The 23,554-nt window shown below is 37.1% G+C and overlaps 1 protein-coding gene across 4 annotated transcripts in view; it reads left to right on the top strand.

The window, feature by feature from the left end:
- The window catches only part of RAB3GAP1 (RAB3 GTPase activating protein catalytic subunit 1), a 105,917-nt gene that overhangs the window by 34,215 nt on the left and 48,148 nt on the right, over positions 1-23,554 (top strand). For all 4 annotated transcript variants that reach the window (XM_074399757.1, XM_039470007.2, XM_039470005.2 and 1 more), the window contains 3 exons: positions 1,750-1,828; positions 17,033-17,152; positions 18,933-19,098. In XM_074399757.1, coding sequence (XP_074255858.1) covers positions 1,750-1,828; positions 17,033-17,152; positions 18,933-19,098 — 365 coding nt within the window. The remainder of the gene's footprint in view (positions 1-1,749; positions 1,829-17,032; positions 17,153-18,932; positions 19,099-23,554) is intronic.

Raw genomic sequence — 23,554 nt, 5'->3', positions numbered from 1 at the left:
TCACCATGTTGACCAGGATGGTCTCGATCTCTTGACCTCGTGATCCACCCGCCTCTGCCTCCCAAAGTGCTTGGATTACAGGCGTGAGCCACCATGCCTGGCCCACAGATTATCATTTTTAAGCTCAGACCTGAAATATCTGTGCCTATTCTTGTATAGGAATAGAATTATGTCACCTTTTCTATTATGTATATTCTTCTTAGAAACAAACAGTTAGATAACATGTACACTCAGATTCATAAACCAGGACAGATAACATTAACCATATATACATATATGGAAGGTAATTATATAGCAAAATAAAATAATTAAGCCAGAATGCGAATATGAGAAATTTAATAGGAAGAGGGAAGTGTCTGCAATTGGTGGGAGGTCTCACAGTAGCCCAGCAATTTTTGGGTTCAGCATTCTGCCAGTTAATGAAGGAAACTATTCAAGATACCGAAAATTTAGGTGCTAGTAATTTTTTTTTTTGAGACAGAGTCTCGCTCAGTTGTCCAGGCTGGAGTGCAGTGGCACGATCTCGGCTCACTGCAACCTCTGCCTCCCAGTCTCAAGCGATTATCATGCCTCAGCCTCCTGAGAAGCTGGGACTACAGGTGTGCGCCACCACACCCAGCTAATTTTTGTATTTTTAGTAGAGACAGGGTTTCACCATGTTGGCCAGGATGGTTTCGATCTCTTGACCTCGTGGTCCACCCACCTCAGCCTCCCAAAGTGCTGGGATTACAGGTGTGAGTCACTGCACCCCGCCTTTAAGTGCTGTTTATTTGTGGGAAGATCATACATCAAGGAAAAGCTGCTGTAGTAAAGAGGCTTAGAATCCGTGTTCTGAGATGAACAGATGAAAGATACTGTAGCACAATGAAGGTGAATGAATTGCAAGCTAGTTAAGGCATTGTTTCATGTGTACATGTACAGTGCAGTTTTCTTTTAATTTGGTTGTGATTGAGTTTATAACTAATAGTGAGAGTTACAAGCCAAACTATTAGCTCAGTTTTAGAGATATACATTTAAAACTATTTTATCAGAGGTTAGGACATTTGAGCACTGATCATTTATTTTGTTGGAGTTGGCTATTGCTCTTGGTCTGAAAAGCATCAAATTGTTAGCATTTTCTATAGTCTTTTAGCAAAGTAAAAAGTGTAGATTTGCTAAGCAATGATAGCCATACAACAGAAATTATTTTTATGCATGGATACTATTCTTTATGCATGGAATGTATCATGTATTTGTGAGTATAATGATCATTGATGTTAGTGCCTTATCATGGATAGTAACTTAAGTGTGTAAACATGGGTTAGAAGTGGGAAGCCAGGTAGAATTTTTACAAGAACATTTAAGATGGCCAGGGGGTCTAAAAAGGCTAGATATGGGAGGTGATACAGAGTTGACATCTCTCTCAATAGAATGTGGAAGAAAACTAGAGGCAAGGGCAGGAAGGCAGAGAAGAATAAATAAGGCTTTCTCGTAATACTGAGGAATTGTGTGAGTTGTGACGCAGAAGCAAAAAAATATTGCAAACATGGGAGTGGCATATGTCTTTTTTATAGGCTACTTTTGTTTGAAGAAAAAAAAAAAGAGAGAGAAATCCCTCTCCCCCTACTCAAGAGCAATCTTTACATATAAATCTTAAAGCAGTATCATAACTTCATGGTCTAAAAAGACATGTTTATCCTCAAAGCATATTTTAGAACTCTGCCTGATAATGAACACACTAACTTTTTTTATTATCGTATGTTTTTGTAGATGTTATTCCACAATCTATGCAAGATTTGCTGTGTATGAATAATGACTTTCCTCCAAGAGCACATTGCCTGGTAAGATGGTAGGTATCTATTTTACTAGATATCTTTTAGTTATGTGTGTTGCAGACCTCAGCACTGCCCCCAGGTTCACTGATTTGCTATGAAGACTCAGAGGACTCAGCAGCTGATTTATTACAGAGACAGGATGCAAGGCAAAATCCGCAGAGAGAAGAGGCACATGAGGCAAAGTCCAGAGGAAGTATAAGCTTATCAATAGTTTGTTCCTTTTTATTGCTGAGTAGTATTTTATTGTAAGGATATATCACACTGTTTACTTATTCATTTGTTGAGGGATATTAGGATTGTTTCTAGACTTTGGCATTTTTAAACAGAGCTATACTATAAATATTTGTATACAGATTTTTGTGTGAAAATGCATTTTGAGGTCACTTAAGTAGATACCTAGAGTGGGATTGCTAAGTCATGTGCTAAGTGTGTGTTTATAGGAAACTGCAAAACATTTCTAGAGTAGCTTTGCCATTTTGCATTCCCACCAACAATGTATGAAAGTTCCAGTTTCTACATCCTTATCAGCACTTGGTATTGTCAGTATTTTTTTTTTTTTTAGCCATTCCTAGTAGGTACATAGCGGTATCTCATCCTAATATGGTTTTGTTTGTTTGTTTGTTTGTTTGTTTGTTTTTTGGAGACAGAATGTTGCTCTGTCTCCCAGGCTAGAGTGCAGTGGCGAGATCTTGGCCCACTGCAACCTCTGCCTCCAGGGTTCAAGCGACTCTCCTTCCTCAGCCTTCCAAGTAGCTGGGATTATAGGCACCTACCACCGTGCCTGGCTAATTTTTGTATTTTTAGTAGAGACGGGATTTCACCGTCTTGGCTAGGCTGGTCTCAAACTCCTGACCTTGTGATCCACCCGCCTCCTTTGTGGGCCCACTTTGTGGACCTCCCAAAGTGCTGGGATTATAGGCATCAGCCACCACGCCCAGCCTCTCATCCTAATTTTAATTTTGATATCTTTCATGTGTTTATTTGCTCATTTATATTTTCTCCATATTACAGTGTCCAAGTCTTTTGCACATAGTTTAATTGGGTTGTTTGTAACAGATAAGACTGTAACTTATCTTTTCATTTCTCTTGCGATGTCTTTTGTAGAACAAAAGTTTTAAAATGGAGTGAAGTTCCATTTTATCAGTTTTTAATTTTGTGGGTTGTGCTTTTGGTGCCATATCTGAGGACTTTTTGCTCTAGGCACAAATCTTTCTTCTATTAAAAATTATTTTATTTTGGGATTATTCAAAATCTGAGGGTGAAAGTAGCTGTTCATGGATGCTGGGGATGGTGGTAGCAGATCCATTACATGGTTGGCAAAAGGGGTGGTGGTCACCTGTAGTATTCTTTTCAAAAACCCCTAATCTCAATATATCCATTTTGATATTTAGATCTTACCTGATTTCTTTCAGCAGTGTTGTACAGTTTTCAGCATGAAGATCCTATAAATGTTACATTATGTTTCTACTTGCTGCTCTTTTATAAAGGAGCTATTATAATGATATTTTTAATTTTTTTCATTTCCAGTTGTTCATTACTAGTATGTAGGAATATGGCTGATGTTGAGGGGTTGACCTTGTATCCTGTAACCTTGCTAACCTCAATTACTAGTTCTAGGAGTTGTCATTTCTTTGGGATTTTCTATATATATAATTATTGTCTCTGAATATGGATAGTAATATTTCCTTTCTAATCTCTGTTCTTTTTTAAAAATACATATTGCAACATATCATCAAGCAATCTAGTCTTTTTTTTTTTTAAACTGGCTAGAGTTTCCAGTAAAATATTGAATAGGATTTGCTCATCTCAGGGGAAAAGCAGTTAGTCTTTTACCATTAAGTATGATGTTAGCTGTAGGTTTTATCGTAGATGCTCTTTATCAGATTGAGAAAGTTCCCTTTTGTTTCTGCTTTGCTAAGAGTTTTTTATTATGAATTGATATTGAATTTTGTCAAATGCTTTTTCTGTTTAAATTGATATGATTTTTTTTTTTTTTTTTTTTTAATGAGACGGAGTTTCGCTTTTGTTACCCAGGCTGGAGTGCAGTGGCGCGATCTCGGCTCACCGCAACCTCCGCCTCCTGGGTTCAGGCAATTCTCCTGCCTCAGCCTCCTGAGTAGCTGGGATTACAGGCACGCGCCACCATGCCCAGCTAATTTTTTGTATTTTTAGTAGAGACGGGGTTTCACCATGTTGACCAGGATGGTCTCGATCTCTCGACCTCGTGATCCACCCGCCTCAGCCTCCCAAAGTGCTGGGATTACAGGCTTGAGCCACCGCGCCCAGCTCTTTAGATTTTTAATATGTTGATTGCATTGATTGATTTTGGATACATAACCAGCTTTGCAGTCTCAAGATAAACTCCACTTCTTTGTGGTGTAATTTGTATTTCTGTGTGAGTGTGTGTGTATTTGATATGCTAATAGTTTGTTGAGGACTTAAGTGTCTATGTTCATGAGGGATGTTGGTCTGTAGTTTCCTTTTCTCATGCTTTGATTTTGGTATCAGAGTAATGTTGGCCTCATAGTGTGTGTCAGAAAGTATTTAAGTATTTTGTTCTCTTGTATTCTCTTTGAGAGAGTGTGTGAAATTGATTTTTTTCTTTTTTAACTGTTTGATAGCATTAGCCTTTGAAACTTTCTGGGCCTGGCATTCTCATTTTATGGAGTCGTCAATTCCTTCTAGGATCTAGGATTTAAGCAGAGGTCTCAGTTCCAGTTCCTTGCCTCATGTATACCCATATCCCTGAGAAATCATTCAAAACATTACGACCCCCATAGTGATAGTGATTTGGATTGGTGGAATAAACCTAAATCTAAAGGATATAGAAGGAAGGTTGTGTGTTTAGGTTATATAGCAGAGAAATTGGTAACCTTATCAGAAAGATATGCAGCTTCCAAGTCCCAGGGCCTCATAAGTAGAGGCACAGTTGTGGATGATAATATCTGAGTGATACTGTGCTTCTGGAAGCCAAGTTTCTGGGCCTAGCCTTATTTATATTTATTATGAGACTCGGACATTCTTGGACATAGCCTAATCTGGATACATGCCAGAGACCACTTCCCTGGCCTGGGTATACCTCATCACCTCAGAGTTACATAATTCACATACAACTGCTAGGCTAAAATACATGGTATTGTCAGATATAAACAGACTTTCCTTTTATCATTCTTGTTCTTTCCAGTCTAGCACAGCATACTTAGCTTTGCAAACATTTTTATAAGTCAAACTAACAGACTTTTTTTTTTTTTTTTTTTTTTTGAGACAGAGTTTCGCTCTTGTTACCCAGGCTGGAGTGCAATGGCGCGATCTCGGCTCACCGCAACCTCCGCCTCCTGGGTTCAGGCAATTCTCCTGCCTCAGCCTCCTGAGTAGCTGGGATTACAGGCACGTGCCACCATGCCCAGCTAATTTTTTGTATTTTTAGTAGAGACGGGGTTTCACTATGTTGACTGGGATGGTCTCGATCTCTTGACCTCGTGATCCACCCGTCTCGGCCTCCCAAAGTGCTGGGATTACAGGCTTGAGCCACCGCGCCCGGCCCACTAACAGACTTTTAACAGTAAAAGGCTTACCCTGTAAAATCCCAGCTCCCACTGCTCAGCTCTTAGGGCCTATAGCCAGACCTGATCTTCCCCTGGTATTTTTCAGCCACCTTCTATGCTCGCTTTTGCCTTTCAGTATACTGTTTGTTTCTGTTATCCAGGAAACTCCTTTTTATTCTTTCAAATTCAGCTGTGTATTTTACAAATAGGTATTTCTTTGTGTTTTGGGGCAAGGAGGGCCTGTGTCATGTCAGTTGGTTGGAAGTCATGTCATATGGTTGGAAGTCACTTTCAGTTTTGTCTTACTTGATCTCTCTTAAAGTTTAGGAAGCCAGCAACAAAGCTTTTGAGAACTGTTTAAAAATTAGGCATATTAAAAGTATGTGTATTTAATTTTATTCAACAAATGTTATTTTTAAACATTTACTGTGATCCAGATATAGGAATATCAAGGATAAAACATGGTTTCGGCCTTATTAATCTTTGGGATTAGTATAAAGGGAGTAGACAACAATAGTATTTTGTGATAAATGCTCTCATAGAGGGCAGAACACAAGGTTTGATGCAAACTCATAGGAGGTACTTGTAATTCAGACAGATTAAGTCAGGAAAATGTTTCCAGACAAAGTGATACCTCACCTGAATCCTGAAAGACAAGTGAGAATAAGCCAGGTGAATAAGCTTAACTAATAAGTTAGGTAAAAAGATACTTGAAGCAGAAGGAAAACGTTAGTAGAGGTGATGATGTTTAAATGAACTTTTGAAACTTGCAGGTAGTTTGGTAAGGTTGGGTATGGCAGCAGAGAACTGGGAATGGGGAAGGATGAGATGGAGTTTGGTATGTAGATATTTTAAGACTAATATGAACTGGATTTCTTAAGAGGATTTCATAATATTCTCCTACTTCTGATTTATTCATAGAGAATTTTTGTTGTAACTGTTAATAAGTGAATTTCTCAAAAATTTCAAGGATACAATTTACTTGTAATGTGTCAGAGATACTGAAGAGTAACATGCATAGAAGTTTTTACCTATACATTTATTTAAATTTAAATTAGAAAAAGTTAAACCAGAATTAAAGCAATGATGGTGAAAATCTGAAAACGATTTTGCAATATATGCATTTTTACTTATTTATATTCTACTATAACATAAACATACAATTAGTATAGGTTGACCCTGTCACAGTAATTTGAAATTAATATATGATTTACTTACATTTTCAAATCAAATTCTAGAAAATAGATTTTTGGCATTTATGTTCAATGCTCAATTTTGGTAGTTTGAGTTTGTCTTTGATCTATATCCATTTTGAGATCTTCTAGTTTCAGTTTTCATATCAAACACCTCCCAGATTAGCTCCAAGCCTATTTAACTTTGTAAAGGGTGTTTTATAAAAATGGACTTTAAAAGATATGTGAGCATGATCAATTTTATGTTCTTGGCAGTGTAATTGATCTTAATGATGTGATTTGCCGGATGTGTCTTGCAGCCTTCTAATATACCTATCCTTTAAACACTTCTTTTTTTTTTTCTTTAAATGCCTTCTAGTGGGTGTTTCCCGAAACCATCGTTACAGATTTATTATCTTGATTATTCTTTTTCATAATATAAATAACCCTGGAAATGACATAGACTTTAACTGTAGCCAACATTTATGTCCAAACGTAAATTCATAAGCAGAGTTTTTAATAGGAAGGTGTGGTAGGCAAGATAATGGACCCAGCTAGTCCCCAGAGATGGTCCACGTCCTAAATCTTAGAACCTGTGAATATAAGTTATGTGGCAAGATGGATTAAGGGAGCAGATGGAATTAACAGTGCTTAGCAGTTGACTTTAAATTAGGGAGATTTATCCTGGGTTATCTGGGTGGTCCCAGTGTAATCCCAAGAGTTCTTAAAATTGGAACAGGGAGACAGAGGAGAGTTAGGGTCATATTGCTGTGAGAAGAACTGGTCCCAGTGATGTAGGTTTTGAAGATGGAAGAAGAGGGCCAAAAGCCAAGTAATGAGGGTAAACCTCTGGAAACTGGAAAAGGCCAGGAATAGATCCTCAGCTGGAGCCTCCTAAAGGAACACAGCTTTGCTGACACCTTGAATTTAGCCTTGTGAGACCTGTGTCAGACTTCTGACCTGCAGAACTATAGGATGATCAACATGTGTTATTTTAAATCATCAAACTTGTAGTAACTTCTTACAGCAGCAATATGAACTAATACAGAAAGTAAGAGAGTGAAAGCTGTAGACACCTGGAGAGGCGCTATTAAGAGTGGAAAAATACACTGAAAAGACAGCTAGGTTTAAGGGAAGATATATTTTGTCCCCATGGCTCTGCCTTTGTCAAGCGTTGTCTTTGGGCCTTCAGCTTCAGTCATGCTTTATTGGTCACCACAAAGGAACAGCCCACAAATAAGTTCGTGAATTATTGAATAATTATTATGGGTTTTGAGAAATATTTATTTTTGTGATTTTTTTTTTTTTTAAGACTGAGTCTTACTGTGTTCCTCAGGCTGGAGTGCAGTGTCGATATCTGGGCTCACTGCAACCTCCACCTCCCGGGTTCAAGCAATTCACCTGCCTCAGCCTCCTGAGTAGCTGGGATGACAGGTGCATGCCACCATGTCCAGCTAATTTTTAGTATTTTAATAGAGAGGTGGTTTCACCGTGTTGCCCAGGCTGGTTTTGAACTCCTGAGCTCTGGCAATCTGCCTGCATTGGCCTCCCAAAGTGCTAGGATTACAGGTGTGATCCCCTGCACCCAGCCTCATTTTTGTGATTTTTAATGTATTTTTTTGCTGTCAATAGAGATACATGTAAAGGTCTTTAGGGCTATTCTAAAATGCTGATTTCGCAAAAGCTGACAGTTTTGAGCAATCAGCATTTTAGAACAGCCCTAAGGACCTGTAAAATGTTCTCATTCTTCCAAAAGTGAATGTTAAGAGGACTTCTGGTAATGGCAGTGTGAAATGGTTAGTGATTCCTCTTTACCAAAGAGGACTTTTTTTTTTAAGGCATTAAACTGGACAGAACTGTCAAAAAACAACCATTTCTGGCCCCTCTTCCTATGGCTGTTTCTATTACCTCCCTTCTTCTCCCTAACGTATGTTGGTGATAACTGAGCTTTCTAGTCTAGATTGGCCATGAAAATACCACCTCTGTTGCCAGATGAGCATATTTAATTCTTTACTGGGGGAGAGGGAAGGCACAAAAACTTTTGCCTTTGCCAATCAGAAGGAATGGATCTGGTTGGGAACAGATGGGTAAAACCTGTACCTTTGTTAGACCAAGGTCGCATTCCCAGTTCAAGGCAAGTGATGTATTAGTCAGAAATTTAACAGGGAGATCTTGTATTAAAGCCATAGAAAGACTGAATACTATCTCTCTACGCATTCCTAGATGACAGAAAAACTACATATATCCAGGAGAAACTGAGCAGAGCCCAAACTTGAGTGCTGGTTGCAGTTTTGAATGCATTCCCCAATCTACACACATTTAGCAGAAAGTGAAAGGAAAACCTTATAGGCGTAGGTGCTTTGGCATGATCTGTGCCAAAATTATTGGTTTACCCACAAACTATACAGACAAGAGGTAGCCCCTAGAGAGCCAGGCTGAAATATTGAAAATAAGAATAAAACAATGGAATAGAGATATCAGAGGCTGCACTCTGTTGAGAAGACAGTTTCCTCAGTGTAAGTCCAGGCAAGTTACTAAATGCAAAAAAATTGGAAAAGCTAACAACCCTCAGAAAAGTTCAACAGAATCTGGTTTTGCTATAATATATTAACAAAATGTATGGTTTTCAACTACAAATTACTAGATGTACAATGAAACAGGAAGTGTGACCCACACAAGGGAAAAAAATAGTAGAAATGGACTTTTAATGGGCCTAGATATTAGATATAGCAATAATGTCAAAACATTTATTACAAGTATGTTAAGAAAATTGAAGGAAAGGGTTTTCAAAGAATTAAATCCTAACAATGAGTTACATAGTAGTCTCAATAAATACAAACTATAATAACCAAATGGTGGCCAAGTGTGGTGCCTCATGCCTGTAATCCCACCACTTTGGGAGGCTGAGGTGGGCAGATCACTTGAGGTCAGGAGTTCAAGACCGGCCTGGGCAACATGGTAACACCCTGTCTCTACTAAAAATAAATAAATTAAAACAAAAAAATTAGCCAGGCCTGGTGGTATGTGCCCATAGTACAGCTCCCCTGGAGGCTGAGGTAGGAGAATTGCTTGAACCTAGGAGGTGGAGGCTGCAGTAAGCTAAAATACTATTGTACTCCAGCCCGGCCAACAGAGCAAAACTCCATCTCAAACAAGCAAACAAAAAAACAAATGGAAACTCTAGAGTTGAAAAGTATAATTGAAATGAACTTTCTTCACATTGGCTCAAAAGCAGATCTGAGATTACAGAAGAGTTGGTAGATTTGAAAAATTAACAGAAATTGTCCAGTCCAAAGAACAGAGAAAAACATTTGGAGAAAAAATGAATAGAACCTCTGAGATCAGTGTCAGAGGTTCTGACCCAGCGCCTGGGTCAGTGTCAAGTGTTCCAAAGCATGCATGTAATGGGACTCCCAGGTGAAGAGAAAGAAAATGGTAGAAAAACAAATTTGAAAAAATAATAGCTGAGAATTTTCCAAATTTGATTAAAAACACTCAGAACCAGCAGCTTTAGTGAAACTTAAGTAACATAAACACAAAAGAGAACCACCCATACTAGACATAGTATGGACAACCTGCTGAATCCCTTAGATGGAAAGAAAATCTTGTAGGCAACAAGAGAAAAATGACTTGTCATGTTCAAGAGAACAATACTCTTGGTTGACTTCTCATCAGAAACAGTGGAGGCCAGAGGGCAGTGCAATGACACATTCAAAGTTCTGAAAGGAGCTCACACCTGTAATCCCAGCACTTTGGGAGGTTGAGATGGTTGGATTGCCTGAGCTCAGGAGTTTGCGACCAGCTTGGGCAACGTGGTGAAACCCCGTCTCTACTAAAAAAAAAAAACAAAAACAAAAAAATTAGCTGGGTGTGACAGCTTCACCTGTAGTCCCAGCTACTCAGGAGGCTGAGGTGAGAGAATTGCTTGAACCTGGGAGGCAGAGGTTGCAATGAGCTGAGATTGCGCCATTGCACTCTAGCCTGGGCGGCAGAGCGAGACACTGTCTCAAAAAAAAAAAAAAAAGTTCTGAAAGGAAAACTAAAACAAAAAAACAAAAATCAAACCACTGTTGCCCAAGAATTCTATATCCAGTGAAACTGTATTTCAAAAATAAAGGTTAAATAATGATATTGACAGAAAAATTGACAGAATTCATCCTTGCCTTACAAGTAATACTCAAAGAAATAGAGGGTAACTTGAATCCATAGGAAGGAATGAAGAACATTGGATATACTCTAGTAAATGCAATAAATATATTCTCGTAATTTAAAAACAAAGTGTAAGATTGTTTAAGCAATAATTACAGCAATGTGTTGTTAGGTTTATAACATATATGTAATATGTAATATATATGACAATATTGTACAAAGGAAGGGGGGAGGGAATGGAGTTACATTGTATAACATTGCTAGATTTTACTAGAAATAACCTGAATAGATTATAAATTAAAGATGTGTATTACAATATCTAAAAAAACTAAAAATAAATTCAAAAAAAGGAGTTGTTGATTGAAAACTTCCAATTTCCCAGGTATTTTTGTAAGTGGTAGGTATTTATGTCTAAGGAATTGTTTTTTCATTGTTTAGAACCACCATTTTTTGGTGATACAGTGTTTTATGCATATACTTTTATGCCACTTTTTTTGAAGGGGTCCTTAATCTATTTCTTTCTAAGGTAACACATGTGAGAGTTGTAGAATGGTAGCATTCAAGGTAAGTGGTATGGTTTTACGATTTGCCTATGAGAGTAACAACAAATATATCAAATATTGGTTAAATTTTGGTCTTTATTGGATGAGGAAATAAAAATGCATCTTAAAAGACCACTTTTGGTCTTTATTGGATGAGGAAATAAAAATGCATCTTAAAACAAAATGAACAAAAATGATTGATTGTCCTATGTTTGTCATTTGGAGGATGGGATGCTAGGACACTTTATATTTAAATATAGTATTTAGCATACATATGCAATCTATTATTCAGATGAAACGATTATTAAGAAGTACAATTGGCCGGGCGCGGTGGCTCAAGCCTGTAATCCCAGCACTTTGGGAGGCCGAGGCGGGTGGATCACGAGGTCGAGAGACCGAGACCATCCTGGTCAACATGGTGAAACCCCGTCTCTACTAAAAATACAAAAAATTAGCTGGGCATGGTGGCTCGGGCCTGTAATCCCAGCTACTCAGGAGGCTGAGGCAGGAGAATTGCTTGAACCCAGGAGGCGGAGGTTGCGGTGAGCCGAGATCGCGCCATTGTACTCCAGCCTGGGTAACAAGAGCGAAACTCTGTCTCAAAAAAAAAAAAAGAAGTACAATTGTGACATTTTCATTTGAGTTGATACATTTGATCTAATAAATTTAAGTTACTGGGCTAGAAATTTTAGGAAATATAAAGATTTGTTAGTGAAACTCGCCCTAATAGGTATGTAGTGGTCTCTCACTGTTATTTTAATTTCGCTTCTCTGATTACATGTGATGGAACATCTTTGCATATACTTGTTTGCTATCTTTATATCTTTATCTTCTTGGGTGAGGTGTCTGGTTGAAGTCTTTTGGCTTTTTTTTTTTAAGTTGGATTATGTTCTTGTTTTTGAGTTTTTTTTTTTTTTTTTTTTTTTTGAGACGGAGTTTCGGTCTTGTTACCCAGGCTGGAGTGCAATGGCGCGATCTCGGCTCACCGCAACCTCTGCCTCCTGGGTTCAAGCAATTCTCCTGCCTCAGCCTCCTGAGTAGCTGGGATTACAGGCACGTGCCACCATGCCCAGCTAATTTTTTTTTTTTTTGTATCTTTAGTAGAGACGGGGTTTCACCATGTTGACCAGGATGGTCTCGATCTCTTGACCTCGTGATCCACCCGCCTCAGCCTCCCAAAGTGCTGGGATTACAGGCTTGAGCCACCGCGCCCGGCGTTATTTTTGAGTTTTAAGAGTTCTTTGTAGATTTTGGATAACAGTTCTCTATCTGAAATGCCTTTTGCAAGTATTTTCTCCCAGACTGTGGTTGTGTCTTTCATCCTCTTGATAGTGTCGTTTACAGAGCAGAAATTTTTAATATTAATGAAATCCAGCGTATCAGTTTGTTCTTTTCATGGATTGTACCATTGGTATTGCATCTAAAAGGTCATCAACAAATCCAAAGTTATTTAGATTTTATTCTGTGTTCTGGGAGTTTTGTAAGTTTGCATTTTATATTCAGGTCTGTAATCCATTTTAAGTTAGCGTTTGTGGAGGATGTAAAGTCTGTCTAGATTTGTTTTTTTGCATGTGGATGTCCAGTTGTTCCAGCACCATTTGTTGAAAAGACTATCTCCATTGTACTGTCTCTGCTCCTTTTCAGAGATTAGTTCATAATATATTTATGTGTGTCTATTTGTGGGCTCTCTATTCTGTTCCATTGATATCTATTAGTCTGTTCTATTTGCCAATACCACACTGTATTGATTTCTGTAGCTTTATAGTAGTACTTGAAGTTCGATAGTGTTCTCCAAGTTTTTTCTTCTTCGGTATATTATTATTATTTTGAGGTTTGTTTTTTTTTTTTTTTGCTTCTGCTTATAAACTTTAGAATCAGTTTGTGGATATTCTTACAATAACTTGCTGAAATTTTAATTGGGATTGCATTGAATCTGTAGATGAAGTTGGAAAGAACTGATATCTTGATAATAGTGTCTTCCTATTCATGAATATAGAATATCTCTTTATTATGTGTGTGTGCGCGTGGTGGTATTGGTGGTGGTAACTGTAATTATTTTGCCACTCCTCTATTGAATAATAGAGGAGGTTGTTTATATTGTACATACATCTTTTTGCATTTGTAAGAATGGTTTTGTAGCATAGATTTTGAGATATATAAGAGTTTTCTCAATTTTAAATATTGATATTTTCTGCTCTTTTGCTCTCCAAAATTAAAAAATTTTTTTTTTTTATTAAGAGACAGGGCCTCCCTCTGTCACCAGGCTAGATTACAGTGGTGTGATTGTGACTCCCTGCAGCATTGACCTCCTGGGCTAAAGTTATCCTCCAACCTCAGCCACCTGAGTAGCTAGGAGTACAGATGCACACCACCAGGCCAAGCTAATTTTTAAATTTTTTGTAGAGATGGGGGTCTCACTATGTTTCCCAGGCTGGTCTAGAACTTCTGACCTCTAGTGATCATCCCACCTCAGCATAAAACCTCTTTAAAAGTTTATATCACTACCTGTGGTATATTCCAGCACTCTTGTGAACACTGGAGTCTATCAGTATTTTACGTTTTTTGCCAGTAGAGTAACAGTGATACCTTGTTTTAATATTTATTTTTCTAATAGTGAGATTGGGCATCTCTTTATAGACTTATTAACCATTTATATTTCTTATTCTATAAAATGTATATTAGTTTTTTCTCATTTTTTATGTTTAATTTTTTTATTGTGGTGAAACATCCATAAGAAAATTTGCCTTTTTAACCATTTCTAAGTGTACAGTTCAGTGGTATTGAGTATATTCACATTTTTGTGCAACCCTCACCACTATCCTCCAGAACTTTATCATCCCATACTGAAACCCTGTAACCATTAAACGACGACTTCTCTCTTCTCGCTCTTAGCCACTGGAACCAGTATTACTTTCTCTCTTTATGACTTTTCATTCTTTTAGTACCTCATATAAGTAAAATCAATGTAACATTTGCCCTTTTTTTACTGGCTTTTATTTCACTTAACATAATGTCTTCCAAGTTCAGCTGTGTTGCAATATGTTTCGGAATTTATTTGTTTTTAAAGGAAAATAATAATAATAAACCCTAAAAAAAGGTAAATAATATTTGATTGTGTGTATATACCACATTTATCCATTCATCTGTAGATGGGCATTTGGATTGCTTCTACCTTTTTGGTTACTGTGAATAATTCTGCTATGAACATGGGTGTGCAAATACCTATTTGAATCTCTGTTTTCATTTCTTTTGGATTTATGATCAGTGTTTTGCTGGATCAAGTGGTTAGTTTGTGTTCATTTTTTAAAATAATCCACCATACTGTTTAACATTTTACATTTCTACCAACAATGCCCAAGGATTTTTATTTCTCTGCATCCTTGCTAACACTTATTGTTGGTTTCTTTGATAATAGCCATCCTAATGGGTATGAGGTGTTATGTCATAGTAGATTCAATTTTCATTCCTGTAAGATTAGTGATGTTGAGGATTTTTTCATGTGCTTATTTGCCATTTGTATATTTTCTTTTGAGTGACATCCATCCAAGTCCTTTGCCCATTTTAAAATCTTGTTGGTTTTTGTTGTTGTTGATTTTTACTAATTTTTTTTAAAGCTCCCACTTAATGTTTGTTTACTTTTGATGAAGGAATAGTCTTAGGATTCAAGTAGACCTATTGAGAAAAAAGTTGTGACTTAAATTGACATTTTAAAGATCACAAAGAAGAGAGTACATTTAACAAGTGATCCTCCCACCTCAACCTCACACGTTGCTGGGACTACAGGCACTCTCCATCATGCCCAGCTAATTTTTTAAAATTTTTGTAGAGAGGTATCTTGCTATGTTGCCTAGGCTGGTCTTGAACTCCTAAGCTCAAGTGATCCTCCTGCCTTGAACTGCCAAGATACTGGGATTACAGGTGTGAGCTACCACTCATCGCAAGGTAAATCTTTAAAGGACTTGTCAGAATTTGGGTATTTAGTAATGGCAGTACAGTGGATGAGTGGAGACATTTTATCAATAGACAGAGGAAACAAAGGCTTAGAAGATAGATGGAAGGTAGATTGCAGATAAATGGCAATTCAGCTTGGGTTGTTATTCAGGTATACAGTGGCACTGTGTGTGTGTGTGTACAGTAAGAAGATTGTTTGACAACAGCTGTCAGTGTTAAAATGCAAATGTTGTTTTATCCAGCAACCACTGGAAATTTATTATAGACATATATTTTTAGAAAGAGACAGTTGCAGTATTGTTGCAGCAGCATGAAACTGGAAATAAAATACTGATCAGTAGGGGATTGTCCTTTGAAACGAAGCTTTAGGAGGATTATGTATATAATCTTATTTGGGAGTAGGTGGTTACATGGATAAATGGACCATTTCTGGAAGAATAACCAAGAAACTGTTGACAGTAATTTAACACTAGTACAGGGGATGGAACAGGGAGTTGTTCACTTGTTTTGTTTTCTTTCTTTCAGAGACATTTGGAAAAAAGGAAACTATATTTTTGAAAGATCTTTAGAGCTTAATTTTTAAAGCTCTGGATTATTTTCATTATTTTATCCTGCCTCTACATAACTAATTTTGATTTTTAGGGCTAGGAGGGTAGAGGCAGTGTGAGGAAATGAAATAAGTTTTTGTCATCCAAATAATAAACATACTATGAATTAGACTTTATTTTTTAAATCATTACTGCTGTTTTAGGAATTGCTTGAGGAGAATGTTTATAAAAATAAGCATTAATAACTCTTCACATACCAGAGATTAAAATATTTTGGACAAATGAGTTCATAAGTTTTCTTTATTTATAAAATAAGTTATTTTCTTTATTTAAAAAATATTAAATAAAAATACAGAGTGAATAGGAGAGGAATTTTCAGTAGACAAGATCATCAATTTGACTACGTTTTTGTAAAAATTTGGCAACAAATTTGTGACTTTAAAGGATGTGGCAACTGAACGAGAAGTTTTAATTAACGTAGCTGTCATAGCAAGATTAAGCTGTCTTTGATAATTTTTTGACCCCTTTTTAATATGTGTTGAGTAAAAGAATACAAGAATTCCTTATTTAAGATTCTTAGTAGGCCTGGCTCAAGCCTGTAATCCCAGCACTTTGGGAGGCTGAGGCGGGTGGATCACGAGGTCAAGAGATCGAGACCGTCCTGGTCAATATGGTGAAACCCCGTCTCTACTAAAAATACAAAAAAAAGTAGCTGGGCATGGTGGCACATGCCTGTAATCCGAGCTACTCAGGAGACTGAGGCAGGAGAATTGCCTGAACCCAGGAGGCGGAGGTTGCAGTGAGCCGAGACCGCGCCATTGCACTCCAGCCTGGGTAACAAGAGCGAAACTCTGTCTCAAAAAAAAAAAGATTCTTAGTAAACTGTATTCTCACATTTAGACCAGACTTGTACATCATTGCTGATAATTTTCCTGCAGTTTAGGGAATCTGTCAAACTTTCTTCATTTGGGGACTTATTGCTGTCAGTTCATTAAAGCAAAATTTCAATAATTGCTTTCTTTCATCTTGTAAACTTTGAAGGCAAAACTGTTGTTTAGTGGTCTGTGATATCTGCAAATTGTTTCTAATTGTTTCTAATTTGTAAAGAATAGAGGGGAACTAATAGGTGGATGATGGAAGTGCTTCTTAAAATCGAGGTCTTTGTAGATTGGATTGCCATTAAAAGAAACACCTGTAGTTTAAACCTGACTTGTTAAATTTTCTGTAGGGAAATTTTTTGTGTGTTTTTCAAGTAACGAATTTTTGTGTCCTGAGGTTTTCCCTGTTTAATGCAGTAATTCTTTTTTTAAGGTATGGTCTGCGAGAGTTCGTGGTGATTGCCCCGGCTGCACACAGTGATGCTGTTCTCAGTGAATCTAAGTGCAACCTTCTTCTGAGTTCTGTTTCTATTGCCTTGGGAAACACTGGCTGGTGAGTGGACATTTTTTAAAACCTAGACAAAAAAACTATTTTTAATAATTTACGAAGGCAAACAGTTATTAAAAGTTAGCTTTTTTATTGTAATTAGAAACTTAGTACATATATATTTCTAGTGTGTGTATATATATATGCACATAAATATTTTTTTTCAGTAGAGACTGGGTTTTCACTGTGTTAGCCAGGCTAGTCTGAAATTCCTGACCTCAGATGATCTGCCTGCCTCAGCCTTCCAGAGTGCTAGGATTACAGGTGTAAGCTACTGTACCTGGCCTCAAATAAACTCTGTTAAGTTTAATTAGTTGAAAGTTTTTCTTTTAACAATATACCTGCATATTTTTATACTGGAATTTGTTATATACAGACAAAACTAATAAAACCTAAATGGAGGCCATTTCTTTTGCTTTTCTTTTCTTTTCTTTTTTGAGAGAGTGTCGCTCTGTTGCTCAGGCTGGAATGCAGTGGCGCGATCTTGGCTTACTGCAACCTCCGCCTTCTTGGTTCAAGCAGTTCTCCTGCCTCAGCCTCCGAGTAGCTGGAATTAAAGGTGTGTGCTACCACACCAGGCTAATTTTTGTATTTTTAGTAGAGATGGGGTTTCACTATGTTGGCCAGGCTGGTCTTGAACTCCTGCCATCAGGTGATCTACCCACCTCAGCCTCCCAAAGTGCCGGAATTACAGGCATGAGCCACCACGCCCAGTTAATGAAGGCCATTTCTAAAGATAATCTTACTGAAATAATTCAATGTGTATTTGAATAACTTTTTTAAAAGTTAATTTTCAGTACCTTTAGGCTCTATTCTTAAATGAACATATTTAAGAAAATGAAATTTGTTTAATCACTATTCTGTTATTTTGAGTTGTGTTTCATTTGCGTAGTGAATAGACTATGATACGATAACTCTAAATCTATGGGGAATAATTAATTTACTATAGTGGATGTACTCCCTGATATATCCTAAGTGAGTAATTTTGCCTTTTAAAAAAAGAAATGACTAGAATATTTACTAATGTAGCATTATTAACTTGGGGATGTATTTGTACAATCCTTTCTTGTTATTTAAGGTAGTTATGTGTTACAGAGTTGCCACAAACACTTGAGTTCTCAATTCCTGACCTATTTCTGCTAGGTGAGATACAGACGTAGGTTCTTGTGAGCCTCTGGTCACGCTTTTGTCAACCAGTTAATACATAACCTTCTTTTATGTGTGTTTCTGTTTAAAGGTAGCTTATTTAATATACATTATTGAGTCATTAACATTGAACTTGTAGCCAAAAGCAGTGTAAGTTGTGCATGCACGAAGCTTAACATATGTATTTTCTCTGTAAGGCACATCACAACCTTCTTGTGCTTAGGAGTCCTCCTTTATCTTTAGATTATATGAAAAATCTTTCACTACAGTATTGGCTTAATTTACATTGTTTAATACCTGTGAGTTAGGTTTTATTATTAATTTGGAAAGACTAATATTAAATAATCACTTTTATTCAAGACAGTTTTCATTCTCATGTTTTCTGACTTTTAGTTAGCTGTTCTAAAACAATTTTCAGACTAATCAAAGTACCTCTAGATGATAGTTTCTTCGGTTTAGTAGTATAAGGAGAAAAAGGAATTAAGAATGTTTTTGTTATAAACCTATGTTTTTGTTGTTTCCAGTTTAGTGCTTTTAAATTCTTGAGATTAAAATAATTTGGGAAAAATTTGAGGTTCATGAGTTCATGTTTAATGTTTAATGAGCTTGTATTCTATTCCCGTTTAATCATGTCTTGCAGTCAGGTGCCACTTTTCGTGCAAATTCACCAGAAATGGCGAAGAATGTATGTAGGAGAATGTCAAGGTCCTGGTGTACGAACTGATTTTGAAATGGTTCATCTTAGAAAAGTGCCAAATCAGTACACTCACTTATCAGGTCTGCTGGATATCTTCAAATCAAAGATTGTGAGTTGGCATTGATATTGTCAGTCTTATCTGAGATCCAGATAAAAGTAGAGATTTGATCATTTTATTCAGTATATAGAAGCATTTCTCTATAATATTGATGATGTAATTGCTTGGAAGAAAGCTGTGAATACATAAATTACTTTGTAATTTCAAAGAAACAACATAGCTAATTATATTTTTAGTGTACTAATGTCAAAGCCACAACTGATTTGTTTTGTTTGTTCAGTCTGTTAGTATTTATTGACTGTGTGATGTCTTTTACTCCTTGTCCTCTCATGGTAATATTGCCAGGCTTACAAGCTTAATGGGGTTCAGGTAGCTGCTTGTTTCAGTATTTGACTATGAGCTTCTTAAGGTAAGCCCTTTGGGTTTTGAATTGCATTTTCCCCCATAAATCTTTATTTGATTTAATTTTCAAGGTTAATCTGGCTTATATTCTAGGCCTGAGAGCAGCAGAGCTAAATGGGACATGTTCAATATATTCTTCTATAACAACACTGTCTCTAGCTATGGAGGACTTCCCTGTGCTGCTCTGTGGGGAGTGAGAGAATGGGGACTGACTGATTAGGGCTTAAGTTGAGGAACTGTTTGTGAACACCACTAGAAAAGAGAGAAAGCTAGAAAACCAAGTAGTGGAGGGGATCCTCTGCTTAGAGAAATATTACTCTGTGGTTATTAGGATGCTGATTGAAATTTGGAGTATGTTAAGTGCTAAACGTGACACTATCTCACTTAAGTGACCAGATTTGACTAATAAACTGACATCGTGTGTTGCATGATGGCTATTAAAAACATTTGGTCACTTAAGTGAGATAGTGGCAGTTTTAGCACTTAAATATATAAGTATATTGATTATATACTTATATTAAGTTTTAGCACTTAAATATAAGTATAATGAAGTATATTGATTATAAATAAATATATTAATTAGGATATATAATTACATATGTGGCATTCCTGCCAAAATGTTTAACATATTATAAATCAAAACATGAGCAAACAATCAACACATTTCCAAAGCGAGCCGTGTGTCGCAACAGTAACTGGTCAGTATCGTGATAGGCAAAATAAAGGCTGGAAGCTATTTAGATTTAAGGCAATAATGGGACCTGACAGCTAAATGCAATGCATGATTCTTGATTGGATCCTTTATCAAAACAAAATAGCCAGTAAAGACATTATTGGGACAGTTGGGATGACTTTAATATGGACTGTATATTAGAAAATTTTATCAATGTTAAAGTTACTGAGTATCATAATTGTATTATGGTTGTATAGGATAATGCCTTTGTTCTTAGGAATTACATGCTACAGTATTTTTTTTTCTTTTTCTTTTTTTCTTACACCTTATAAAAAAATTAACTCAAGACATGCTAAAGTATGAATTGTCCAATTGGGTGAATTGTCCCAATGCCTACAATTTACTTTTAGAAGATTCAGCCAAAAAAATGTCATATGCATAATACATATATATGTGAATGTGTGGCAAAATGGTTTTTTTATTTTTTATTTTTTATTTTTTAATCTTTTTTTCTTTGTCTTTTAAAATTTATTTTATTTTTTAATTTTTTGAAAAATGCGGTTTCACCGTGTTGGTCAGGCTGGTTTTGAACTCCTGATCTCAGGTGATCCGCCCGCCTTGGCCTCCAAAGTGCTTGGATTACAGGCGTGAGCCACTACGCCCAGCCTGCAAAATGTTAATAATTATGAACTCTGTGAAAGTCATATGGGTGTTCATTGTGCTAGTTTTACAACCTTTCTGAAGCTTTGAGAATTTTCAAAAGAAAAAGAATTACAAGAAAAAAGTTGCTGAAATTTGTTTTTTAATAGATAACATTTGTTAAAAAGATATTTAGGATTAGAATTTAATCATAAAAACATGTTTTTAGTGTTGAGCACCTAAATAGTGTAGTGGTAGGATTATCACCAACCAGATAAATCCCTGATATTAAAAAAAAAATGCATTTACCAGGATAGCAAATTAGATTAAAAGCTTCCTTTTACCTCTCCACCCCTCTCCCAATTCTCTCCTCAAAATAACAACTGTTAGCAGTGGCTTGTGATTATCTCCATTAGAAAAATTACAGATGCTTTTAGAGAATTCCATGTATATATGTAATTTTCTTTTCAAAAAACCTTCTGGGTTCTGAAGTGCTGTAGGTACTGCTAATTCCACATATAGTTTGGAAAATTTTTTTCTTTTTTTTTTTGAGACGGAGTTTTGCTCTTGTTACCCAGGCTGGAGTGCAATGGCACAATCTCGGCTCACCGCAACCTGCACTTCCTGGGTTTAGGCAATTCTCCTGCCTCAGCCTCCTGAGTAGCTGGGATTACAGGCACATGCCACCATGCCCAGCTAATTTTTTTGTATTTTTAGTAGAGACCGGGTTTCACCATGTTGACCAGGATGGTCTCGATCTCTTGACCTCGTGATCCACCCACCTTGGCCTCCCAAAGTGCTGGGATTACAGGCTTGAGCCACCGAGCCCGGCCGGAAATTTTTTGAAAAAGGCAGGTATGTATCAGTACCGTCTCCATTAGTTTTCCTTTGCTCTCATCAGAAGTCTTCAATTATCTTTAACTTTTATTTATTTATTTATTTATTTATTTATTTATTTATTTATTTTCAGTCTTTGTAAGGTTCAATTCAGCTATATATTTAAATTTTTTAGATCAAATTTCTAGTCACATGGAAATAATACTTTATTCCTTCTTTTTTTTTTTTTTTCTTTTTTCTTTTTTTGAGACAGGGTCTCACTGTTATCACCCTATCACTCAGGCTGCAGTGTAGGGCGTGATTATGGCTCACTGCAGCCTTGACCTCCTGGGCTCACTGAATTCTCCCACCTCAGCCTCCCAATAAGTTGGGACTGCAGGCGTCCACCATCACACACAGCTAATTTTTGTATTTTTTGTACAGACAGAGTTTCACCATGTTGATCAGGCTGGTCTTAAACTCCTAGGCTCAAGCAGTCCACCTGCTCAGCCTCCCAAAGTGCCAAGGTAATAAGCATGAGCTCCCACTTTGGGCCTTATTCCTTCTTCTTAAGAAACCATTAATGAATATTATCTTCAGATCTTTTATGTCACATCTCTTTTTTGAAGCTAGGGACTACATTGATTTGTTGAACCCAACTTAGATCTTGGCTATTTACTAGTACTTCAAGGAAAAAACAGTTTTTAGTCAGTTTATCATATCATCTGACAAACCTAAAACTTGCTTTTCTGATAGGAAACGTCTCTCAAAATTGATTTGAGAAGAATTGAACTTAAGTGAGAGCTGGTTTAAGTTCTTAAATTTAATCCTCTTCTGCCCTAATCCTCTAAATATTTGAAAACTCTCAATTTCATCCTCCTTCCTTTTTCAGTTCAGACATTCTTGGTTCTTAAGATGTTCTTTACATTTTATGGTATTATGACTGTTGATTTGGATATTTGTCTCTTTTAGAACTACTTTTTTTATGTTTTGAGAAATTTAGCTTGCAGACTTATTTTGCATGAGTTTTATTTTAAATTTTGAATGTTCACTCCCATTCATCCTGTCTCATGGTTTCGTAGTTTTATGGTTACTCCTTACCTGCAGAATATTTCAGAACTAGGTCTTAAGGTTGTGTTTGAGTCTCTTGCTCTGTGGTAATGTTGGGGATTTTGTTAACTGGTCTTAGAATTTAGATTGCTTGCTCACCATATGCAGGTAAGGGTTTTTTCCCCTCACACAACCCCCAGCCCTATACCTTCCATTAAAGCCATTGTGCCAAGTAGGAGTGACCTGTCCCAGTGTCTGGCTTAAGCAGAGAGTCTTGTAATGCCCTCACTCCGGACAGTGCCCTTTTGGTTTCATCCTAGGTTGTCAGTGCTGCCTTCCACACCTTGAGGCATGTGCCTTGAACTCCAGTTATCCTCCAGGGTCCACAAATATATTTCCATCATTTTTCATCCTAATTCCTCTCCTCCCCTCTCCTCTCCTCCCTTCGCCTCCCTTCGCCTCCTTTCCCCTCCCCTCCCCTCTCCTCCCCTCTCCCCCCTCCCTCCCTCCCTGCCTCCCTGCCTCCCTCCCTCCCTCCCACCCTTCCACCCTTCCTTCCTTCCTTCCTTCCTTTCTTCCGTCTTTGTCTGTGTTTTCTTTTTTCTTTTCTTTTCTTTATTTTTTTGAGACAGGATCTCACTCTGTTGCCCAGACTGGAGTGCAGTGGCTGATCTTGGTTCACTGCAACCTCTGCCTCCCAGAATCAAGGGATTCTCCTACTTCAGCCTCCCAAGTAGCTGGGGTTACAGGCACATGTCACTACTGCCTGGCTAATTTTTGTATTTTTATTAGAGGCAGGGTGTCACCATGTTGGCCAGGCTGGTCTTGAACACCTGATCTCAAATGATCCACCCACCACAACCTCCTAAAGTGTTGGGATTACAGGCATGAGCCACAGTGCCCGGCCTTAATTATTTCTTTCTGGGT

The sequence above is a fragment of the Saimiri boliviensis genome, chromosome 5 (assembly GCF_048565385.1).
Source record: "Saimiri boliviensis isolate mSaiBol1 chromosome 5, mSaiBol1.pri, whole genome shotgun sequence".
NCBI lineage: Eukaryota > Metazoa > Chordata > Mammalia > Primates > Cebidae > Saimiri > Saimiri boliviensis.
The sequence above is the reverse complement of the archived record's forward strand: the minus strand, read 5'-3'. Positions and strand labels throughout refer to the sequence as shown.